This window comes from Pleurodeles waltl, chromosome 12, assembly GCF_031143425.1.
Source record: "Pleurodeles waltl isolate 20211129_DDA chromosome 12, aPleWal1.hap1.20221129, whole genome shotgun sequence".
NCBI classification, from domain to species: Eukaryota; Metazoa; Chordata; class Amphibia; order Caudata; family Salamandridae; genus Pleurodeles; species Pleurodeles waltl.
In genome coordinates this window covers 214,235,556-214,257,117 of record NC_090451.1, presented here as the reverse complement: position 1 = coordinate 214,257,117, position 21,562 = coordinate 214,235,556, and the positions used below count along the sequence as shown (strand labels likewise).

The window sequence follows — 21,562 nt, the reverse complement described above, 5'->3', positions numbered from 1 at the left end:
GCCAGCTCCACCTCAACCCGTCAATGGTAAGTTTTCCTTTTCTCCCCAAGTGGCAGTTCATCACTTCAGACTTAAACAGCCTCTAAATTCTGAGTAGATTATTGTGCTTTCCCTTACTGGTAGGCCTGCAGGGTGTGCTAAGCTTGAAGTTAGACCTCTGGTATCAACAAGATGTACAGGTAAAGACTAGAAACAGTGAGCAACTGTAAGGAAATGCCTCTTTTCATATGGTCGCCCCCAAGTCTGCTGGTTTGTTGACTTTGAGAGTGCACAGAGGCCTGCTAACCAGACCTCAGTGCCTGTGCCCTTCCCCTAAATTGATATATTGAATTGGCTTATACCCAATTGGCTGAGCTAGCTTACCTGAAAGTCCATAGTAAATGGTTCCCTGGGCACCCAAAGCATATACGTTAAAGGGTTTCCCGCAGGGATTGCAGCACTGGTTGTGCCATTCTGTGTGGAACATGAGTAAAATGAGACTCCCAGCCTGCCATTTACAGGCTGGAAGGGTTCTTTAACTGCTGTTCTGATGTTACTATTTAAAGCAATGGCAAAGCCAGAATTCACCTGGGTATATGTTTAAGTTACCCCTATGACAGGCCTATCGAGTCCTTCAGGGTGCCACTTACTCCATAGGAAGAACAAGTCTCTTTCCACGTTTTGACAGTGAAAAGGCAGAACTTTAGTTTTTAAAGTGGAAAAGCTTGTTCGTCCAATTGGCCAGTGCAAAGCTTCATGCTGACCCCTCAGCTGTGCTAACTCTGGAACGGTGCAACCAAAGTGGGTCATCCAAGGTATCAAACAGCTTGTGACATTAAGTCATACATGATTCTCCAGTCGAAATTAATGGAACAAATTGCAGTGTGCAACTTCAGCAAAGTTTCCACTTTGTTCTCTTCAGTCACCTGTGGGTTGCACGCAGGGTTCTATAGCCGCAACAGCTTTCTGCCCTCCTGGTGAGACGTGGTTATGACTCCCAGAAAGGATACAATAGATGCCCGTTCTGGAAGGAGGTGTCACTTCCCTCCTGCAGGAAGCTATCCAGGTGTTGGCTCAAAAGGCAAGCTTCAAAGGAGATGCCGCCTTTGAAGGGCAAATGGGTAACACTCGGGAGAGGGGCTGCTCCAGTGATCAGGCAGATTGGCGGGCACCTGGGACAGGAGAGGGGAAACCAGTTGCCAAACCAGTTTTCCAGGGGCGTGTAGCCACACTTCTGGGTTGGGCTATGGAGCGCTACATGCCGGGAGGGGGTCTGCCATATTGGACGTGGACCGAATGGAGCATTCTGGGAGTACCAGATGCCACACTTCGCAGGAAGCGGTCATCAGATGGGAGGGAATCTGGTAGCCCTATGGTTACCAACCGTATCCTGCCCTGACTGCATTTTCTCAGCATACACAGGGCACTCCCAATTTAGATATCGACTGGACTGAAAAAAGGACCAAAGAAGGACTGCCCTGCTGCACCACGGAACCAGCAAAAAGAGGCTGTACTGGCGTGGACTGTACCTGGTGGCAAGCAAAGGAGAGGAAATGTGCCCACAATGTCCTGCTTGAGGAGACTCAATCTCCAGAGCCAAGGAACTCCAATGGTCAGTGATCTGGCCTCCTGTTGACAGCACACAGCACAACAGCTGAGAATCTTGCCAGGGGAAGCTGGTAGTCCAAAGTCTTCAACCTGCTGTCAAGAGCTGCCATGCAGCATAGGGACCGGACGAACAAAGTTGCTCCTAAGTTAGATGAGCCCGGGAGTATCGTCGGAGTGCAGCTAGGACCCCCTCCCCCTCAACAGGATGGGTTATCGACCCAGGAAGGACTGGCCAGTGACAGTTATACTGGAGGACAGGCAATCCAGTGGTGACTGGGCTTCTGCCAGCACTGAGGGGGCTTCAAAGGATGTTGACCTTGTGATAAGGAATGTCTCACCCCCTACATGGGCCGAGAAGTAGTCGCAGCAAGAACACATTGAACCACATTGCATCCACAGCATCTTCAGCATCCTTCATCCCTTGCATCAGAACCACTTCCATGGAAAAGCACTACAAAGGATATACGTGCCTGGAACTGACTAAAGACTGCTTCACCTGCTGATGTAACATGTTCTGATTATCTGCCCGGTCTCCCTGACTGCCTCCATTCTGGAGTGAGTCGCCTAAGTGACTAAGCGACTGCACTGCAGCTAACCTAAATGTTTTGGTGAAAAACATTCTTAGTGTCAGACTTTTTAAATTTGCAAATGCTTGTTCGCAGTTGAGTGAAATGCTTTGATTTACTATACATTGTAAATTCTGTATCTCCATAATTCTCTGGCTGATCTTTTTCGTTGTGGTGTCCGAAAATACATAAAATACAGGCAATTGTTATAAATTGGTGTCAGTCTTCTTTGGTATCTTGTTGATTGCTTCTTTAATTGTTTTTCTACTGTTGAAATGCTGTACACTTGTTCCTTTTTCTCAGCTTTGCTGCTCCTAGCCACACCTACCAGGGGTTGAGCTGAATGTTTGACAAACAATACGCAAGGCTAAAGGGGTTGGTAAGTGTATTAGGTTGCATAATCACACCATATAATACGTGCCATTTCTTCACACCAGTCACAGATATCTCCACAGAACAATTAAAATATGCACTCATCAACGAAAAAAGAAATGGACTGTTAAGACTCTCATCAAGGGGCAGTCAGAGTACACAAGTATACACCTGAGCAGTCTTACTAGAAGTTGCTATAGTACTTTTTTGGTTCAGTGACATGGTGGCTCTTTTCTCCCAATTTTGAAATAGAGGTAATTGGACTAAAAAGATATTAAACGCTGAAAGAACAAACTTTATCTTGACCAATCTGCTAGAAATGGATGCAAACTAATTGTCTGAAAACATAAGCAGATAAATCATTTCCTTCCTGTATCTCTTGTGCTTTATTAATATTATTCCCTATAACCCTGATGTAATCAATGTTATATGACTCAACAAGTGCTGACATTAGATAAGACATTTAAAGAACAAAAGGAAACTCAGCTCAAATATAATTTTGAACGAGGGAGCTGCTTGCTCCAACTTCATTCTGACCCAATTTCCAAGAGTTTTTTCTCAAGGTCATGTTGAGGACACAGCTATCTTTAAAGGTGACACAGTAAATGAAAAAGAAACATGGTTAAAGGTGAGTTGCCATGTTTAAGTGCACAGTTGTGTTTCATATGTGATGAGTGGGCTTGTTCTATCGAAACCTACCCAGACAAATCCTTCCCAGCATAGGTTAGTTCTCAATGAAAACCAGAATTCGTGGGTAATTCACCATAGCAGCTCAAACACCTTTAAGATAGGCCCTAGGGTTTTGAAGGTAAGGTGGCTAGTAGCCTCTCCACCCCTTAGGACATTTTTGCTCCGAGTTTGCCATTCAGCCACAGCATCCATAAGCTTATCAGTTGCCTTTTATAAACAAAAGCCATTCGTCCACAAGATAATTCAACAGGTAGCAGAAAACTCAACCATAATTTGTCATCATTGATAAAACGGGAAAAACATTTATCTTCTTGGGATTAATATGGACATGCCTGATGCATGGTTTAATTCAATGTGGTACTCTCAACTAATGTTTATTCATGATAAAAGATACAAAAATAATCCACCTTTCTGCAACAGTTTAAATAATCCTGAGAATCAACAGCTGACCATGTCATATTAAAATGTAAGTAATGTCACACAAAGATAAGATACATACTTCTTAGCTGAACAAGGAACGAATGCATCATCCACCGACTGATCGGTTTTCTCTCCCTCATCATCTTCACTCAATATGTCTCTGATAACACGAAAAACGCCTTGATTAAGTTACAAGTCATAAGAAAGAAAAAGGGCTGTAAAAATCCTTAAACATCCTTACAGTGCCTCAGAAATAGGACAGTTAGCAGAGATAGTGGATAGCAAGAGAGTGTGTGCTTGTTAGGAAAGAAAGAGTGGGGAGAAATTAGAGACAAAAATGTTGAAAGAAAAACAGAGGATGGATGGAGAGTAGGCGGGCACAGAGTTGAGGGCAGTGAGAGTGAATAAGATAGAGAGCAGAGAGGAAATAATGAGTATGAGAGACAGTGAACCAGAAAATGAGAAAGCTTTGAGGCAAAATTTAAATTATATAAGTAATGATATTTCTATGCACAATTCAGAATTTTATGGAACAATTTTGAGCAATGCATTAGAGCTTTCTGAACGGAACAGAACAAAGGGGAGAGTTTAAACTTGGCTTTTCAATACAGACTTCCAGCAGCAGATTCCTCATCTTTTGAATATTCCCCAGGAATCAGACTGGATCCAGATTCTTTTCAGCAGTAGCTCTGCTAGCCGATAGGTTGCAACATGCAGTTCAGCGCTGACACCGTTCCGGGAATCAGTGTGCTGGGCCTATATACACACCACTCTTGTGCGCTTATGTCAGTTCCTTTTCTCCCCCACTACTAGATGTGGATCCTAAGCATCCTCACGACTCCTTGATGCCCTTATCTCATCCAAATTTTGCAGTATGCAAGAGAAATGTCACACCGCTAAATGACAGAACTTAAACTTTGTAAGGACTGCCGAACTAACATCTGACAGTTCCTCATCAGATTTGCCCCTGGTGCCAAGTCGCAACTCCAAGGTCTGCAGTGACTATGCATCGATTAACCAGAAGGCCTTATTAGACCATGAGGGGAAACTCTACATTACTAAGTGTGAGAAGAACAAGTTACTTACCTTCGGTAACGCCTTTTCTGGTGGATACACTAACTACCTGTGGATTCCTCACCTAAAGAATTTTCCACATGCGTCAGCCCTCAACGGAAATTTTCTTCTAGCTCGGCACGTCGACGATGACGTCACAATTGCCGGACTCCCACGCGATGCTGTATGACGTCAACCAGGCAATAAAGAGGTGCTCGTCGACGTGCAGACGTCAGTTATCACCATTTTTTTTACGTGCCTTTGTGGCGGACAGGAGAACATTGACATTACAGATGTGATATGAACACATCAATCAAACTTATATACCAACTTTTATTTCAATAATATGAAACATAACTAATAGAAATAAACAACACGATATACATATGTACAATATACGGGCACTCACCCAAGGAATTTGTGGTAAGACCAGTCAGGCAACGGGGAGGCGGGTGGGACATAGAGGAATCCACAGGTAGCTAGTGTATCTACCAGAAAAGGCGTTACTGAAGGTAAGTAACTTGTTCTTCTGATGGATACAACTACCTGTGGAATCCTCACCTAAAGAATAGAGTCCCAAAGCAGTACCGCCTCGGAGGTGGGTGCCTGAATGGTCAAACCAAGAAATCCTGCAGCACTGAGCGTGCAAAATGGCCATCCCTCCTAACCTCAGCCTTAGCCCTGGTGGAATGGCTCGGACCCCCACAGGAGGTTCTTTCTTTGATAAAGAATAACATAACTTGATGCAAAGAATGACCCACCTGGACAGCGTTCTCTTGTGGACAGCATTCTCTTGTGGACAGCTTTGCCTCTCCTCTTCCCCATGTAACCAACGAAGAGCTGATCGTCTTGTCTGAACTCCCTTGTCCTGTCTACGAAGAAGCTCAACGCTCTTAGTGGATCCAACCGGTGAAGCCTCTCTTCCTCCTTGGATGGATGAGGTGGAGGATAGAAGGAAGAGAGAGTAATGGACTGTCCCAAATGAAAGGGTGTAACAACCTTTGGAAGGAAAGACGCCTTGGTCCTTAACACCACTTTGTCCCTGTAAAAGGAAGTATATGGGGGTTCTACGCTAAGAGCCTGGAGCTCACTCACTCTCCTAGCCGATGTTATGGCCACCAGAAAAACAGTCTTCAAAACCAAAAGTCTCAATGGACAAGAGTGCATTGGCTCAAATGGCGATCCCATAAGAAAGGCCAATACCAAGTTAAGATCCCACTGTGGCATAACAAACGGAGTGGGCGGAAACATATTAGTGAGACCCTTAAGGAACCTTAATACAGTGGGCGATTTAAACCAGGAGGGTTGATCTAGAAGGCACAGAAAAGCTGACAGCACTGATAAATAACCTTTAACCGTGGCAACTGCACAACCCTTCTGTGCCAAGGATAGAGCAAATAACAATACGTCAGACAAATGGGCCCTCAAGGGATCAATTTGGTTCTCTCCACAACAACTCACAAATCTGGCCCACCTGCTTGCATAGATCGATTTGGTGGAGTGTCGCCTGGCCGATAAAATAACTTCCACCACCTCCGGCAGGACAGAAAAGGAACTCAGATTGCCCCGTTCAATCTCCAGGCATGAAGGTGCAGGCTCTGGAGGTGGGGGTGTAGAACCTGCCCCTGCGACTGCGAGAGGAGGTCTGCCCTGTAAGAGAGACGGAGCGGAGGGCACAGAGAGAGTTGGAGAAGGTCTGAATACCACACCCTTCTTGTCCAATCCGGGGCTATTAAGATGACTTGGGCCCGATCTTGGCAGATCTTCCTCCAAACCCGAGGAATCAAGGGAATGGGAGGAAACGCGTAAAGTAATTGACCCTTCCAGAACATCTGAAACGCGTCCCATAAAGCTCCTTGCATCGGATACTGGAGGCTGCAAAACGACAGCCAGTGCGCTTTCTCCCGAGTGGCAAACAGATCTATCTGTGGATATCTCCACCTCTGGAAGATGTAAAGGGCCAGATCTGGATGAAGACGCCACTCGTGATCGGTCGAGATGAGCCGACTGAGACTGTCTGCACGCACGTTCAGAACTCCTGCCAAATGATTTGCTACCAAGCAAATCCGATGGTCCTGAAGCCAGGACCAGAGCCGAAGAGCTTCTCTGCAGAGAAGATACGACCCCACTCCTCCCTGCTTGTTTATATGCCACATTGAGGTAGTATTGTCCATCAGGACCTGAACCGACTGACCGCGAAGGAAAGGGAGGAAGGCCTTGAGAGGCAGACGAATCGCACGCAGTTCCAACAGATTGATGTGAAACCTCTGTTCCACTGGAGACCAACAATCTTTGATCTCCAGGTCCCCCAGATGAGCTCCCCACCCTAGAGTGGAAGCATCCGTTACAACTGTGGCCACCGGAGGAGGTAGCGAGAACGGCCTTCCTTGCGAAGGTTGCCGACCGCAGCCCACCATTGAAGATCCGCTGCAGCGTCTCTGGAGATCCTTATCGAGTCCTTGAGATCTCCTTTGTGTTAAAACCACTGCCTGCGGACGCACCACTCAAGAGCCCTCATGTGCCATTGTTTATGAGTGACCAGCAGAATGCAAGAAGCGAACAGACCGAGCAGACGAAGGACCTTGAGGACTGGAACGACGCTCCATTCTGAAACATTGGAATCAACGCCTGAATGTCCTGAACCCGCTGCGGCGGAGGAAAGGCCCGACTCAATGTTGTGTCCAGTACTGCCCCTATGAACAGGAGGCATTGAGAGGGCTCTAGGTGAGACTTGGGCACGTTCACCCAAAAGCCCAGATCGAACAACAACTGAGTTGTCGACTGCAAGTGATGCCGCAAGAGCTCCGGAGACTTGGCTTTGATCAACCAATTGTCCAGATAAGGAAGTACTGCTATCCCCCATCTTCTGAGCTCCGCTGCAACCACCGCCATCACCTTTATGAAGACTCGAGGTGCCGAAGTAAGACCAAACAGAAGGACCGCAAACTGATATTGTTGCGACCCCACCACAAACCGGAGATACTTCCTGTGCAACTTGAGGATCAGAATATGGAAGTAAGCATCCTGCAAGTCGACAGACACCATCCAATCTCTTTCGTTAAACGCCAAAAGAACCTGTGACAGGGTCAGCATCTTGAACTTTTCCTGCTTGAGGAACCAATTCAAAATCCTCAGGTCCAGGATTGGCCTCAACCGACCATCCTTCTTGGGGATTAGGAAGTATCTTGAATAGCAGCCCTGACCCCTCTCCTGCTCTGGAACCAACTCCACTGCGCCTTTCGACAAAAGGGATAGCACCTCCTGTTGTAGTAACAGGAGATGGTCTTCCGAAAAAGAAGGATGGGCGGGGAGGGATGAGAGGAGGAAACTCCCGAAAGGGAAGAGAATAACCTTTCTCCACAATATCGGTGACCCAGGAGTCCGATGTTATTGACTCCCACATGTGAAGAAAGTGAGACAGTCTCCCCCCTACAGGAGATGCGTGAACAGGGAGTGATGGAGAACTAAGGCTGCTTTCCCTGCTGCACCCCTCCGGAGGAAGAGGCAGAGGCAGAGTGCTGCTGGGCGGCCCCTATAGTGCATACTCTACCCCTGCCCCTGAAGGATCTATAAGGGAGAGCTCCTGAAGATTGCTGTCCTGCTGCATGGAGCCTGCCACGAAAGGAAGCGACACGACCAAGGAAGAAGCAGCTCCGCCACAGCTGATTCTGGATGCAACACCTGAGTAAGGATGTTGGTCTTAACATCCGCAGCTGGAAGAGGAAGGTCCAAAAAGTCTGCTGCCTTCCGCACCACGGGCATGAAAAGAGGCAGCCTCCTCTGTATACTCCCCCAGAGTCCCACTCCGGGGAAGTGTCTAGACCACTTGCCGTGTCCAAACCTTGCAGGTCCCCTGACAGCTCCATGATCTCCCCTTCCTCCAAGTGCGGCTTCTCATATTCCGGCTCCTCTAGCAGCCTCAGAGCCAACCTTCTGGAGCGGAGCCTGGACTCGATCCCCGGCGTCGATCCTCTGAGTCATCCGACACTGGATCCCTCGGCGCCACAGGCATCTTTAAAGTCGATTGGCGCGTGGGGAAAATTCTTTAGGTGAGGAATCCACAGGTAGTTATATCAATCAGAAAAGGCCTCTTTTGTCAAGGTTTGCCTCCACTTTTTGCCTGGTATTTGATGTGGTCTCAAAGTTGTTAGTGCCCATGGCCCCTGCTAACCAGGTTCCCTGGGCCAGATCTCTTTCCCAAAACTGTTGTGATGCATTGGCACAATTGGTAACACCTTTAGCTGCCACTATAAGTCCCTAGTAAATGGTGCTTAGGTACCCAGGACATGGGGTACTAAGGGTAGGCCCCTTGCCAAACCTGGGACATAGTAAGTGAACAGAGCAGCCATTTAAAATGCATTTGCTGGACAATGGTCAGTACGAGCTTCAAAGCTACACGATGGCTACTCTAAACCCATGGTTGTTTGGTGTCAAACAACTCGGAATGATAACTCTAATCTATTACCAGTACTGCATTTATTGTAAAATATACACACTGCAAAGCTAACTAACACTGGCATGGTTGCAGGCCGGTCACAACCAGCCTGCTACCACCAGACAAGATTCTGGAACCATGGGGTGAGAGCTTCTGCTCTCTGGGTCCCAGAACAAAACCCTTTCTGGCTGGAGGTGTCACACCTCCCTCCTCAGGAATGTGCACTGCCCTGCTAGAAAGCTTCCGCTTACCACCTTTGAAACTCGACCTCCAGGCTGCAGCTAGCAGCAGAGGGCCGACCCATTGCAAACCCACACTTTTGTCGGGAGCAACGGCGTGAAAAAACACAAAGGTCAGGAGGTGTTGTATGCAAGGCGACTCCTTTATTTCATTTTCCTCCATCTTGCATGGATAGGGAAGTGACCTCTGCCAACAGGAACCGGTCACTTAGTGGGTGGAGCCACCCTAAGGTAGATGACCCACTGGTCACTTCTAGGTACTCCCCTAAACAACCACTAATTACAGTAATTAGTGGGCACCCCTAGACCAGAGATTCTGATTCAAAGGACACAAGAAGACCAGCAACAAAGAAGTCCCAAGGTTCGGGGACTGAAGTCCTGCTGCAGCAAGAAAAAGGTGCCAAACCCTGCCTGCTGCACCCAGTACTTGACAATCGCTGCTAAGAGGTTGCTCGGACATCGGACGGACTTTACAAATCCCCAGAGGACCTCCACTCCTCTCAAAATCGCCGAAGATCTCCCTCCAGAGTGAAGGCATCACTCGCCTGCAATCAAGACCAAAAGTCCAGTGAAGTCCAGGTCACTGACTGACTGCTGAACCAGGAACCTGGCGCCGCAGCTGGACCAAATTTCACCCGACAGAGCATGAGGATAAAACCTGCAAGTATGCCAAGTTTGGTGGCACTGCAACCTCAAGTGTCTGAACCGTGCTACAGCCCCAGGTACTAGTCACTCAACATTGACTCCCCCAAAGCGACCTACCTCCTGCTTCTAAGGGCACCTTTGCACACAGCTCCTGCCTCACAGATTCGCTCTGCACTGAAGATCCAGCTGTGTTCAAGACCTGTTCAAGTTGAAAGGTTCAGTCCTGGTCCCATTTCAGATCCAGATGACAAAGGAGTCATTCTAAGGGTCGATCTTCACCTTGATCACCGTCATCTGGTAAGTCAATTTAACAAAAAGTGGACCATCCACCACTCCAAAGCAAATCAAAGTGTTCCGTGAGGCCATGCTCTGACTCTTCAGGTCCTTGCAGACTCCCTCTGAGATGCTTACACACCTGCAGAGTCTAGAGGCCCTTCGTCTGCAATACTGCAGGCAGATTTCCTTTCGGTGCCAGGTGATCCTTCCGAGACTATTATGGGGCACCTCTCGCTGCAGCTTCGACTCTGCCTCCAGTGCCACGGTCCAGGCCAGCTCCCAGAACAATGACATGCTAGAAGATGCAAGAAGAGAAGACTATGGAACTATTGTACTCTCCAACTCAGACTGAGTGCTAGTTCGACCATGAACTGCTACTGCAGATGCACCACTTTCTCCACTCAACCTGCTGCATCCACAAGGGAGAACACATACCCTACAATTTCTGTTCGCACGGACTCGGACAACGATTACAACGGATCATGAGATTAGCCAGCTATATCAGGAAGAGAACTGGTGTGATGACCTATAAGAAGCTAGTGACCTTGATGCCTTCCCTGATTTCAGGCTTCTCTCATCCTCTATTCCTGCCACAGAAGAGAGAGCTACTTATGCCATGTTGATGCGTATGGTGGCTGAAGTCCATAACCTCAATCTCTCCACCTTGGATGTCAAGACAAAAAAGTCCTCCAGCATGGGAAAACATCCACTGAGCCCCACATGCCTTTCATTGAGGTATTTAGAGATAACTTATTGATTGCTTAGGCTAAACCTTCCTCTGGTCCCCCTAATCCACTACCAGATTACGAGATGCCACCACCCTAACCAGAGACATCCTGCGTTTTTATTTCAGCACCCGGCCCCTGAAAGCTTAGTTGTGCGGGTGCCTCAATCAGGACAGATCCGAATACATTTTCAAATACAGCTTCCCTCCCCCCCGGTAGGGAGTCAAAATGAGTGGAGGTATTTGGTAAGAGAGTCTTCTCCGCCACAAGCTTGGCTCTTAGATAAGTGAATGCAAACTACCTCCTGGGGCACTATTTCCACATCATTTGTGATTCAGTGGCTCAAGTCACCCCAGGTGTTCCTGAAGATCTCAGTTTTGTCCTCACCCAAGCTGTACAGGATAGTCGCGACGCAGCCAAGTTCACAATTCATTATGGCTTTGATGCCACCGATTGCATTAGGCAGGCCATCAGCACTACTGTCACACCCATGCTTGGTTAAGGTCCACCAGTTTCTCAGGTAATGTCCAGTCACCCATCATGGACATCTCCTTTGACAGGACTCACCTGTGTGGGGACAAGGCAGATTCTCTTCTAGTGCAGTCCATAGAGAGTAAGGCCATAGTAGGCTCCCTGTGCTTACCTGCCCCATCTCAGCAGCTTTATTGCTCCTTTCATAGCTTCAGCAGAGCCATCCTGTAAGGTCAGAGAACCTAATCTCAACAGGATGGCCTGCAGTTCTGTGGTCGAGGCCCTGGTGCGCACCGCGCCCACAGTTATGGTCAACAGGTCGCCCAGTCCACGTTCTCGCTGTGACCCCCCACACAGCTCCATCTACCATCCCTCTTTAACGTGCCTTTAGTAGCAGGAGCTCATGATTTTTGCCGAGTTGGCAGGCCATAACATTGGACAGGTGGGTCCTGCAAATTATTCGGAAGGGGTATGCCATGCCCTTCCACGCCGCCACACCTTCCATCGTGACCCTGACGACTGACAAAGGATCATCTGTCCCTTTTGAGCAGAAAGTGCAAGCCCTTTTGACAAAAGGGACTATCGAGAAGCACCAGAAGAACGTACTTGGTATTCCCGCTACTTTCTGGTGCCAAAGGTATTGAACCTTGGAGACTGGATGGTTGGACCTGCAGGATTCCTATTTCCGTATACTCGTCCTGCAGACCCAATCGGGGCTACCTGCGGTTTGGGAGGGAGAAGCATTTCCAGTTCATGATACTTCCCTTCGGTTTCACCAGCAAACCTTGGATGTTAACGAAAATGATGGAAACTGTGGCACTGTATCTTTGGAGGTAAGAGGTCCCAACTTTCCCCAACCTAAACAAATGGCTGTTGAAGGTGGGCTGCCCGCGGCAGCCGTCAGCCACCTCCAGGCTATGGCAAGTCTCCAGTTATCTTTGAGAGGGGTCACTATCAATGTGCCTAAGTCACACCTAACTCCCTCTCAGATGTTCACCTTAACCTGAGCCATTCTGGACATGGTTTGGTTTAGTGCCCATCTCTCAGGAAAGGAGAGCCCCAGACATTCAGACTAGGATCCTCAGCTTTCAGCCTTGGTCCGGGATTTAAGTAAGAGCAAGGCTGCTTGGACGGATTACCTGCATCCAGCTAGTCAAGCACATCAGGTCAAATATGTGGGCTCTGGAGTGGTGATGGCTTGAATGTGACTGGGTCACGGCATTCCCTTCTCTTTTCCCCACACAGAGCTCACACTGGTTACCGATGCATTGCTTCTGGATTGGGATGGCCATCTGGGAGAGGTGGACATCAGAGGCCTCTTGCAGAGTCCCAGCTCCATTTCATCTTCTCAAACTAAAAGGGCCGACCGCTTGGAGTTTAAAACCTTCCTTCCACCTATCCAAGGAAGGCTGTTACAAGTGCTCACTGACAACATCAGCCCCATGTTGTATGGCAACAAACAGGGCGGAGTGGGGTTATGTACCCCGTGCCTCTGGAAACTGCAGAAATTATCCTGGTCGTGAACGAAAAGGCAGGCTATTTTAATGCTAGAGAGGGCTAGCTCAACGGGTCACAAGTGGCAGTTACACCCAGAAGTGGCGCAAGGTTCTTTCCATGAATGAGGAAAACCTTGGCTTGATCTGTTTGCCACCGCTGAGAAAACGCAATGTCAGTGCTTCTCCACATTTAAGTTTTCCAAGACTTCTCTCGCTTGCAGATGCGTTCCGCTTCGAGTGGAACCTCGGACCCTATATGCTTTTACTGTTTCAAAGTACCTCACATAAGATTGAAATTTAAGTAATTAGTACCTCATGCTTGCACCATGAAATTGCTTTCCAGATTCATTGCTCAAAATAGTTTTCCTTTTGGCAGTCTGAAATGGAAAGTGTTCTACATGTTGTGTTCCTTTCTTAATCAGATGTCATGTTTTTGTACATTTCTGTAAAACCAATAATCTGTGGGCCCAAATTATTTTAGTCACATAAACATTTATGGAACTATTGATATTGTATTTATATGGAACTACTCCTGCCATGTATTTATATGATATTTCTCTACCATGAGTTCTCAAGAGGATCAGAATTGACCAGGCCCAAGTCATCCTAGTGGGTCCAGATTGGGCATGGAGGATGTGGTATCCAGGACTCCTGGGCATGAACAGCTGTCCTCCTCTCAAGATTCCCTTTTGGAGTATCTGCTGTCGCAGCAACCACAGCAGGGCTCTGTACTCAGGCCTTCGCATTTCCCACCTTCATGCCTGGACATTAGCTGGCAACAAAACACCTTCAACCTTCCTCCAGAGGCGGTTGAGGTCTTCTTGGCAGCCAGGTGTCCCATTACAAAAACTGTATACACCTTTGCTGGGAAAAATGTGTGGCTTGGTGTGTTACAAGGCAAATAGACTCCCTTATAGGTAAAGGTATCTAAAGCTTTGTTGTTTGTTTTGTCCCTAGCCTGGCAAAGCTTTGCTTTGGGCACAGTGAACAGGTATCTTTTATCTCTTTCTGCCTTTTTACCGTGGACTGTTCAGCCCTCAGTGTTTCAGTCTACAGCTGCAACATGTTTTTTGAAAGGTTTACAACATTTATTTCCTTCCCTCTCTTTTTGTCTTGCCACAGTGGGACCTTAATTTGGTCCCCACATATTTCATATGCACTTCCTTTGAGTCACTTCACAGCTGCCCTTGTGGCTTCTCACCCTCAAGACACTGTTTCTCATCGCCATTACATCGGCGTGGTGTATAAGTGAGCTTCAAGCTCTCTGGGTTAACCATTAGTACACCACCTCGTTCCCAAACAAGCTGGTTCTGAGGACAAGAGCATCCTTTTACATAAAGTTGTGATGCCGTTCCAAGTCTGTCAACACATCAACATATATGTGAAGCATTCAGTATTGGAAGCAATAGGCTGCTCAAGAGAAGTGGATACAAAGTACTTAGAACAGAAGGTATGTGATTATATTTTTACCAGCTCCAGTTTCAAGTTGAGCTGCTACACGAAGAACATCTTTTATGAGGACTATAGAGGACCTTAGCAAATCTAAAAGAATAGATCAGCTTTGTAAATCAGAGGTAATGCTGGGTCTAGTACAACTGTTTTTCATCTTCTGGTTAAAACAACAATTAAACCTTTCAGAAGAGGTGTATTTGACTGATGATACCATGTCCACAAATCCTAGAGGTCTGAGATGTCTTGCTGACATACCGACACAAAGCAAGTGAAAAGGAGTTATTGAGTTACGTGCTGAATCAGTTTATAGGCTACAGTGGTCACCCGCATCTCATAGTTTGTTGACAAACAGCTTCATATTATGGATGTTTTTCAAATTATAAACCCTTAGCCAATGTTTTCTGTAATTTGCATGATAATAAACTGCTATACTATAGAAAAAGTAAGTTGCCATCAGGGCTTCCACCCGCCTCCTTTCACATCTGTCCTGTTCCCCGTATCTCTCCTAAAACAATCTGCACCACTACCCGTGTTCACTTCATCCTGGTCGGCCTCGCAGCTGAGGTAGGCAGCAATGTTCTGCTTGCTTTCAGTCTTTGCCCTGTTCCCTGTGTCCACCCTAATATGCCCTATTAACCTAAATGGCAACACTGACCTGCCTGCCTCCATCAAACACCTGTTCCATCCTAAGGAGTACCACAGCTCCAACCACATCTGCCTTTGCAGTCTTCAAAGCCCCTTTGACTCACCATGCCTCACAGCCCTCCGCTTTCAAGCCAGTAGGGGACCCTGCAGGGAGTCCCAGGAAGGCATTAATCCTGGAAAAAGACTAGAAGTGACTATGCTGCCCAGCACGAATCAATAAAAAGAAAGTCACTGGCAACAACAATCTTTTAGCATTTGTCATTCAAGAAAAACACTGATTTTGCTGTGAAGGCAGGCAGATGACAAATCTAGAAATTAAACTACAGTTCTAGTATCCAACATAAGTTTGTGCGCTTTGTTGGTTGCAGGTGATGTAACGAAAGGAAAAAAGATATAACTTTATTATAATTCGTTCTGATGTGTACTTTGTTCAAATTACATATTCATTACAGTCTTTAAGTATTACAGCATTGAGTACCACAAACGTCACAGGTTGTGAGGCGCATCGCTTTGACCAGAAATGAGGGCACTAGTCAGCATACATTTTACCATTAGAACTCAGAGCTTCTACATTTGTAACAACAAGAGGAACTGAAAATACTTTGAAGAATATTAAGTCTTATGGATGGGTAATTATGTATCTGCGTAGGAAACACAATATCCATCAAAGCATTCACCCACCAATTCTTAACACATTCAGAATGGATTTCAGGTAAAACGAAGAAAAAATGCTGCCCAACGATATGTTAAACGACATATTTTCCAAACTATCTGCCTGCATTAACATCAGCTGTAGCCAATAATGTTTAGGAACAAAGTCCCTTCTACCTCAAGAAAATCAAACTCTGAAATAAAGTGAACAATCCATTTAGATGATGTGTATTTAAATGGTTTTGTCTAACAACTTCCCAACATTTGTATGCTCCTGTAATGCTTTGGTTACTTGGGGCACCTCCATATGCAAAAATTGGCTTTCCATTCTGTGTCCATCAGCCACTGAAATGTAATAATAGATTGTGGGCAATCACTCTTTCAGATTAGATGAGTAAGGAAGGGGAAAAAACAGAAAACTGTATACAGAAAATTAGGAAAATTAGCAACAGAAATAGGCACAAAAGAAGAGTTGAAGGTCAAATAAGTGCTTAGATTTAGGAAACATTAATTGAGCTAGTTCCAGATTCAAATGTCAATGTAGAGGTCAGTCAACAGAAAGATTACTCAGGGTGCTATCTCCTAGGTTTATCATTATCTGATCATTAATGCTCCAGCCGGTTGGACACACTGAAACAGAGGTGGGAGGCATGGGTCAGGAAAATGTATGAAGCAGAAGGGAGGGAAGCTAAGATGGCCCGAGTGCTGGCCATCTACACTCGCTTTAGACTGATCCCGCTAAACTACCTTGACTTACTTGACCCCTGTACACCTTCATCAAGCTGGTAGAATCCCCCAGGCCACATGTTTCTGCTGTTCTGGGCCCCATGAAGACTTTTACTATGTGGTTTAGTCCTGCCCTGTGAGGATCTGCTACTGGCAGAGGATAACAAAAGAACTCTTGCAGATGCTTGACCAAACCCCTGGATCTTACCCCTAGAGAGGCCCTCCTGGGCTTACTGCATGATATTGGTGGCCCACAGGTGGAACGGACGTGCATTGGGTCACCTCTCTGGTTGCCAAGTGTTGTATTGCCCAGAGATGGCAAAAAAGAATTGTACCTATTTGTAATGCAGTTATACCGGTGATGATCGTGCTGTGTATGTTGCGTGTTCTTGGTTGGAAAACAATAAAGCTCTTTTATAAAAATTAAAAAAACTGGAAGCCCTCTAGTCCTTTCAAGTCTACTTGAAACATACATTTACACTGAGTCTTTTTACAGTGGATATTCAATTGCATGCCTCAGAGTAGCTGCAAGAGTATATTGGCTATAATTACATCACCGTTTTTCTAGAAACTCATCTCCAGAGTTGGAAGACAAGATCTTACCAATGGGTTAGTTTTTAACCTTATCTTGAATGTAATTAAAAAGGAGGGGTGTAACCACATTTGCATCGGATATCTGCCTCCTATATGTGGAAAATAGGCACAGAAAGTGACAGGTAGATCTAGTCAATCTATGTGCCTGAAGGTGATAGCCTACCTGGAGGACAACCATGCACTGTCTTCATATTAGAGGTATACAAAGTGCTGTACTCAGTTAATATGATACTGTCACTCATTTCTCAGAATTTCAGTAGGAACATTTCCATATTTAATAAGTGCAAATTTGGTTCCCAGACATTGGTATGTCTTTTCTCAGAATCAGTTATCTTACTTGTCCATGCTTCAGAGTAGTGTTGGAGCCCAGGGTCATGGATCTGTGTGCACAAACTACCATAACAGTTGGCGCTTAATACAATTCTTCCTCTGGTGTCCATCTCTTGTTCAGCTCCTTATATTCACAACACATTTTTTCAAAGCTTCCAGTTTTTAATTTTCTATTTTTTAACATTTGTTTTTTTATTCTTTTAGGTACATTCCAACCTTTCCCCCTAATGTATCTCTCCCACGCCCTGTGTTTTTAGTACACAAGTGAAGCAAAGCAGTTTTACTGCAGGTGGACTCCCAGAATATAGCTTGGATTAGACCAGGAATGAGTGCTCTTATTTTACCTAACAAATCAGTGTTTGTTGACTTCAAAAGAATTGGGAAACTACAGTGCTGTTTGCTCAAGTATTTGCTTTTTATCGCAAGGTGAAAGTAAAGGCCTGGGATTTTCATCTATCTAGGTGTTGGAACTTTGCATCTCTACAGATCTGAACTGTCATACTGAAAATACTTCAGTAGACTCAAGTGGTATGTCTCTGGGGGAAGGAGGTATTTAGGCATCATATGTGGCAAACTATACTATGGCTTACAATCTGTGGTACTGACATATTATTATTACCTTATATAAACAGAGTGAATGTGGTATGGGCATTAAGGGGCATTAGCCTTACCACAGTGTAAACACATTTGATCTGCTTTAGCAGATTAGGATATATATGTCAGCTCTTTGTGGCTCGCCTGAATGTATCACCAGTAATTTGCTGGTATTGTTTACAATAGCCTACTGCAATAGAGTGACTGAGTCTCAGCTCCACAGGGCATGGAAACGATGATCAATGCAGAAATTAATATTTTTTTACGAGAACTCCAAGCAAATGCATTTATCTGGCTCAAATGGAACATGTTACTGAAAGGTCACATACTTCAAGTTTAGGTTTTGCCCTCTACCAATTGATGAATGTAAAAGAAATCAATCAAGCAGCATGTACGTACTACGTGGAAACAATATATTTGTTGGGATTAGACCTGTATTTAAAGATTAGACAATTCTGGTTAAATACAAAATCTGTTGAAGATGAGAAACTTACTGTTTTTGTAACTTCACAGCCCTATCATGTGAGGCATTTCCCATGTCAAACTACTGTGCGTAAGTTTGAAATGTTAGTAATTAGTACCTCATGCTTGCACCATGAAATTGCTTTCCAGATTCCTTGCTCAAAAAGTATCCTTTCAGTGGTCTAAAATGGAAAGTATTCTAAGTGTTGTGTTTCTTTCTTAATCGAATGTCATTATTTGTAAGTCTCTGTAAAATCCAACAATCTGTTGGCAAAAGTTATTTTAGGCACATAAACTTTATGGGACTATTGGTATTGTATCTATGTGACTTTAGTATCAGACTGCATGTAATAAACATGATGATGTACAAAGAAGAGAGACCTTGTGCTTAAGTTGGGGGGAAGTTATCGCTACCTGGGGAAGACTGTACAGTGTGGCGAAAAAGGGGACTATCAATGAGTTGAGTGGGAAGCAGTAGGGGAAGATGGGGTAATCAAGGTAGGAGTAGTCAGATGTGCCTTCTACTATTCTGATCACTGGCAATTTTCCTTGCAAGTGGAGGACACAACTGCTTGACAATATGTACACCTTCTGCACTGCACATAAAGAGCATAGCACAGAGAAACCAACAGCATAACGCCACAGAACCTTTCACCTGCAGCATCCACATCTTGTCAATTCTAACAAATGGGAAATGCAAAGAACTTGGCAGCTTACTCAGAGAGGCAAATCAGGAAACCCTCCTATAAAGAACTAGCATGGGTTTCACAACCTCTGACAACTGAACTCTCCAGATGTTCCTATAAGTCAAGCCAATATCTTTATGCTGCCTCTTCACCACCTACTGATGTGGTGGATTGGCAGTGAGAAAGAGCTCCTGGCACTCAGCTCCTCCCCTAGTTCCTCACTAGCCAACAGGAGTTATCGGATAGCTTTTAAAATAGATGATGCAGATAGGACACTAAGGCCCTCATTATGATATTGGCGGTAAAAACCGTCTACCGCCCCCGCCAAAAACAGTCACCGCGGCTACCAGCCGTCCGCCGTATAATGACCACAGCTGGATTTCTGCCAGAAGAATGGCGGAAATACAGCTGTGCCATGCCGGTGGATGGCGGTAAGGTGGCACTGCTGCCATCAGCAGCGCAACGCCAGTAGAACGCCGCCAGACGTATTATGACCCATAATACGGCCTGGTGGTGTTCTACTGGCGGACGCTGCTGGTGGCAGCAGCGCCCCCGTCCCATCTCCTGCCGGAGGACCCCATGAAAACAGGTAAGTGGGTGCTCCGACAGGTGAGGGGCGTGGGGGTTGTTGTGTTTGTGTGTGAGGGTGTGTGTGAATGTTTGTGCGTGCGTGTATGAGGGTGTGTGTTTTGTGTTGAATGTGTGTACATGTATGGAGGTGTGAGTGCGTGTATGTTGTGTTCTGTGAATGCGTGTCTGCGTGTATGTATGCAAGTGTGTGCGGGTGTGTGTGCATGGATGTATGCATGAATGCATGTGGGAATGGGTGTGTTTATGTGTGCGTGTGTGTAGGGGGGCGTGAATGTGGGGGGGGTTTGGAGAGGAAGGGGGTGGAGGGGCAACTGGAGAGGGGACTGAGGGTGGGGAAGACCTCAATCAGTGACAGGGAAGGTATTCCCTGTCACTGATAGTTGTCACTGATAATGCCTACCACTATGGTTTTCGTGGCAGTAAGAAAGCCACGGAAACATGGCAGTAGGCGGGGTCATTATCCTGCAGGCTGTACAGTGACAGCTGCTGGGCTGGAGATGGATATCTCAGCCCAGCGGCTGTTAACGCGATGGCGGTTGGTGTGCTACATTGGCGGTTTGGCTTCAGCCAAACCGCCAATGTCATAATATGGTGGTAAGTACCACCAGCCTTTTGGCAGTATTTTCCCGCTATATTACCGCCGACCGCCAGGGTCATAATGAGGGCCTAAATGTCCGGTTGCTCTATTCATCCACATTTGCTTTTTGCAATCTAGGTTCTGCACTGTCACACTAATGGTTAGCTAGGGAAAATAGGAAGACTTCTAGCAACCATCAAATGACACACCTGAAAGCAGGTCTCCAAGACTTACATTTAGGCATTTGAAGCTCCTAAAATCACTTGGCAGGTGTTACTGGGGTGCAACAAAAGGATGATAAACCCTAACCAACCTTGTACAACAAGGGAAACCTAATTCTACATCTAAGTACCAACTAAAGAGGTAGAATACGTTCACTACAAAATAGCCACAACCACTGTTCAAACATCATGGAGGCTATATGTAGAAGTGTCTTAAGCACACATGCCTCAAAGACAAGAGCCAATGTTTCACAAAGCAGCTTACCTGTTTAAAAAATGATCCTATCTCAAAAGGATTTTTAACTTTTCAAAATCTCATAAAGAAAAACGTACTTAGAATCCGTTCTAAACCATGGGTCATTAAATTACTGACTGTGTTTGCCTACGTGTGAACACTTAAAGGGAAAATCTCTCTTCTCAAAATGAAAAAATAAAATCAGAAACAATGTGTTTCTGGCAATGAGATCAAAGTCACTGCACTGTTTTGACCGCTGCACAATAATGCCTTTTTCCGATTTTCCATCTCTGTCTTTATTCCTTGAGATGGGGAGGAGGCTTTCCTTTGTTTTTATTGCTCCAACAAAGTTCAGCACTTGGCTCAACTGGAAGCACAATAAGGTGTTTCCATAACAGAAGTTGACCACTGCCCCATCATTATTCTAACAGAAGGCCACTTTAGCAGTAGCTAATGAGTATGCAGACGAACAGACTTTTTGTTTTTACTTGTACTCCAGAGAGAAGTGTGTACTGACACGCTCGTTCAAAATCCATTCAGGTTCCCTACATAGGGTCTTTTCATTCTTCTGAAGTGTGCCATGTAGATGTGTTGCAGTAAATGTACCACTTGCAATATGTCTGGCTGGTGTGTGCTTTGTGACCTGTTACCTCTATGGTGATACACCAAATACAGCACACGTTAGAGGTTCATGTATTAGGGTTAAGGCCTTCCTGCTATCTTATACTTGGACCAGACTGTGAGTTGAGCACCCTTGGAAGCCTTGCAGCTGTTTCCCCATTCCCTGGTTTCTGAGTCGTAACACACATACAGGCGAAGATCA

General features: G+C 45.8%; 1 protein-coding gene across 3 annotated transcripts in view; it reads right to left on the bottom strand.

The window, feature by feature from the left end:
* The window catches only part of ZNF276 (zinc finger protein 276), a 227,403-nt gene that overhangs the window by 104,842 nt on the left and 100,999 nt on the right, over positions 1–21,562 (bottom strand). For all 3 annotated transcript variants that reach the window (XM_069217212.1, XM_069217211.1, XM_069217214.1), the window contains one exon: positions 3,715–3,795. In XM_069217212.1, coding sequence (XP_069073313.1) covers positions 3,715–3,795 — 81 coding nt within the window. The remainder of the gene's footprint in view (positions 1–3,714; positions 3,796–21,562) is intronic.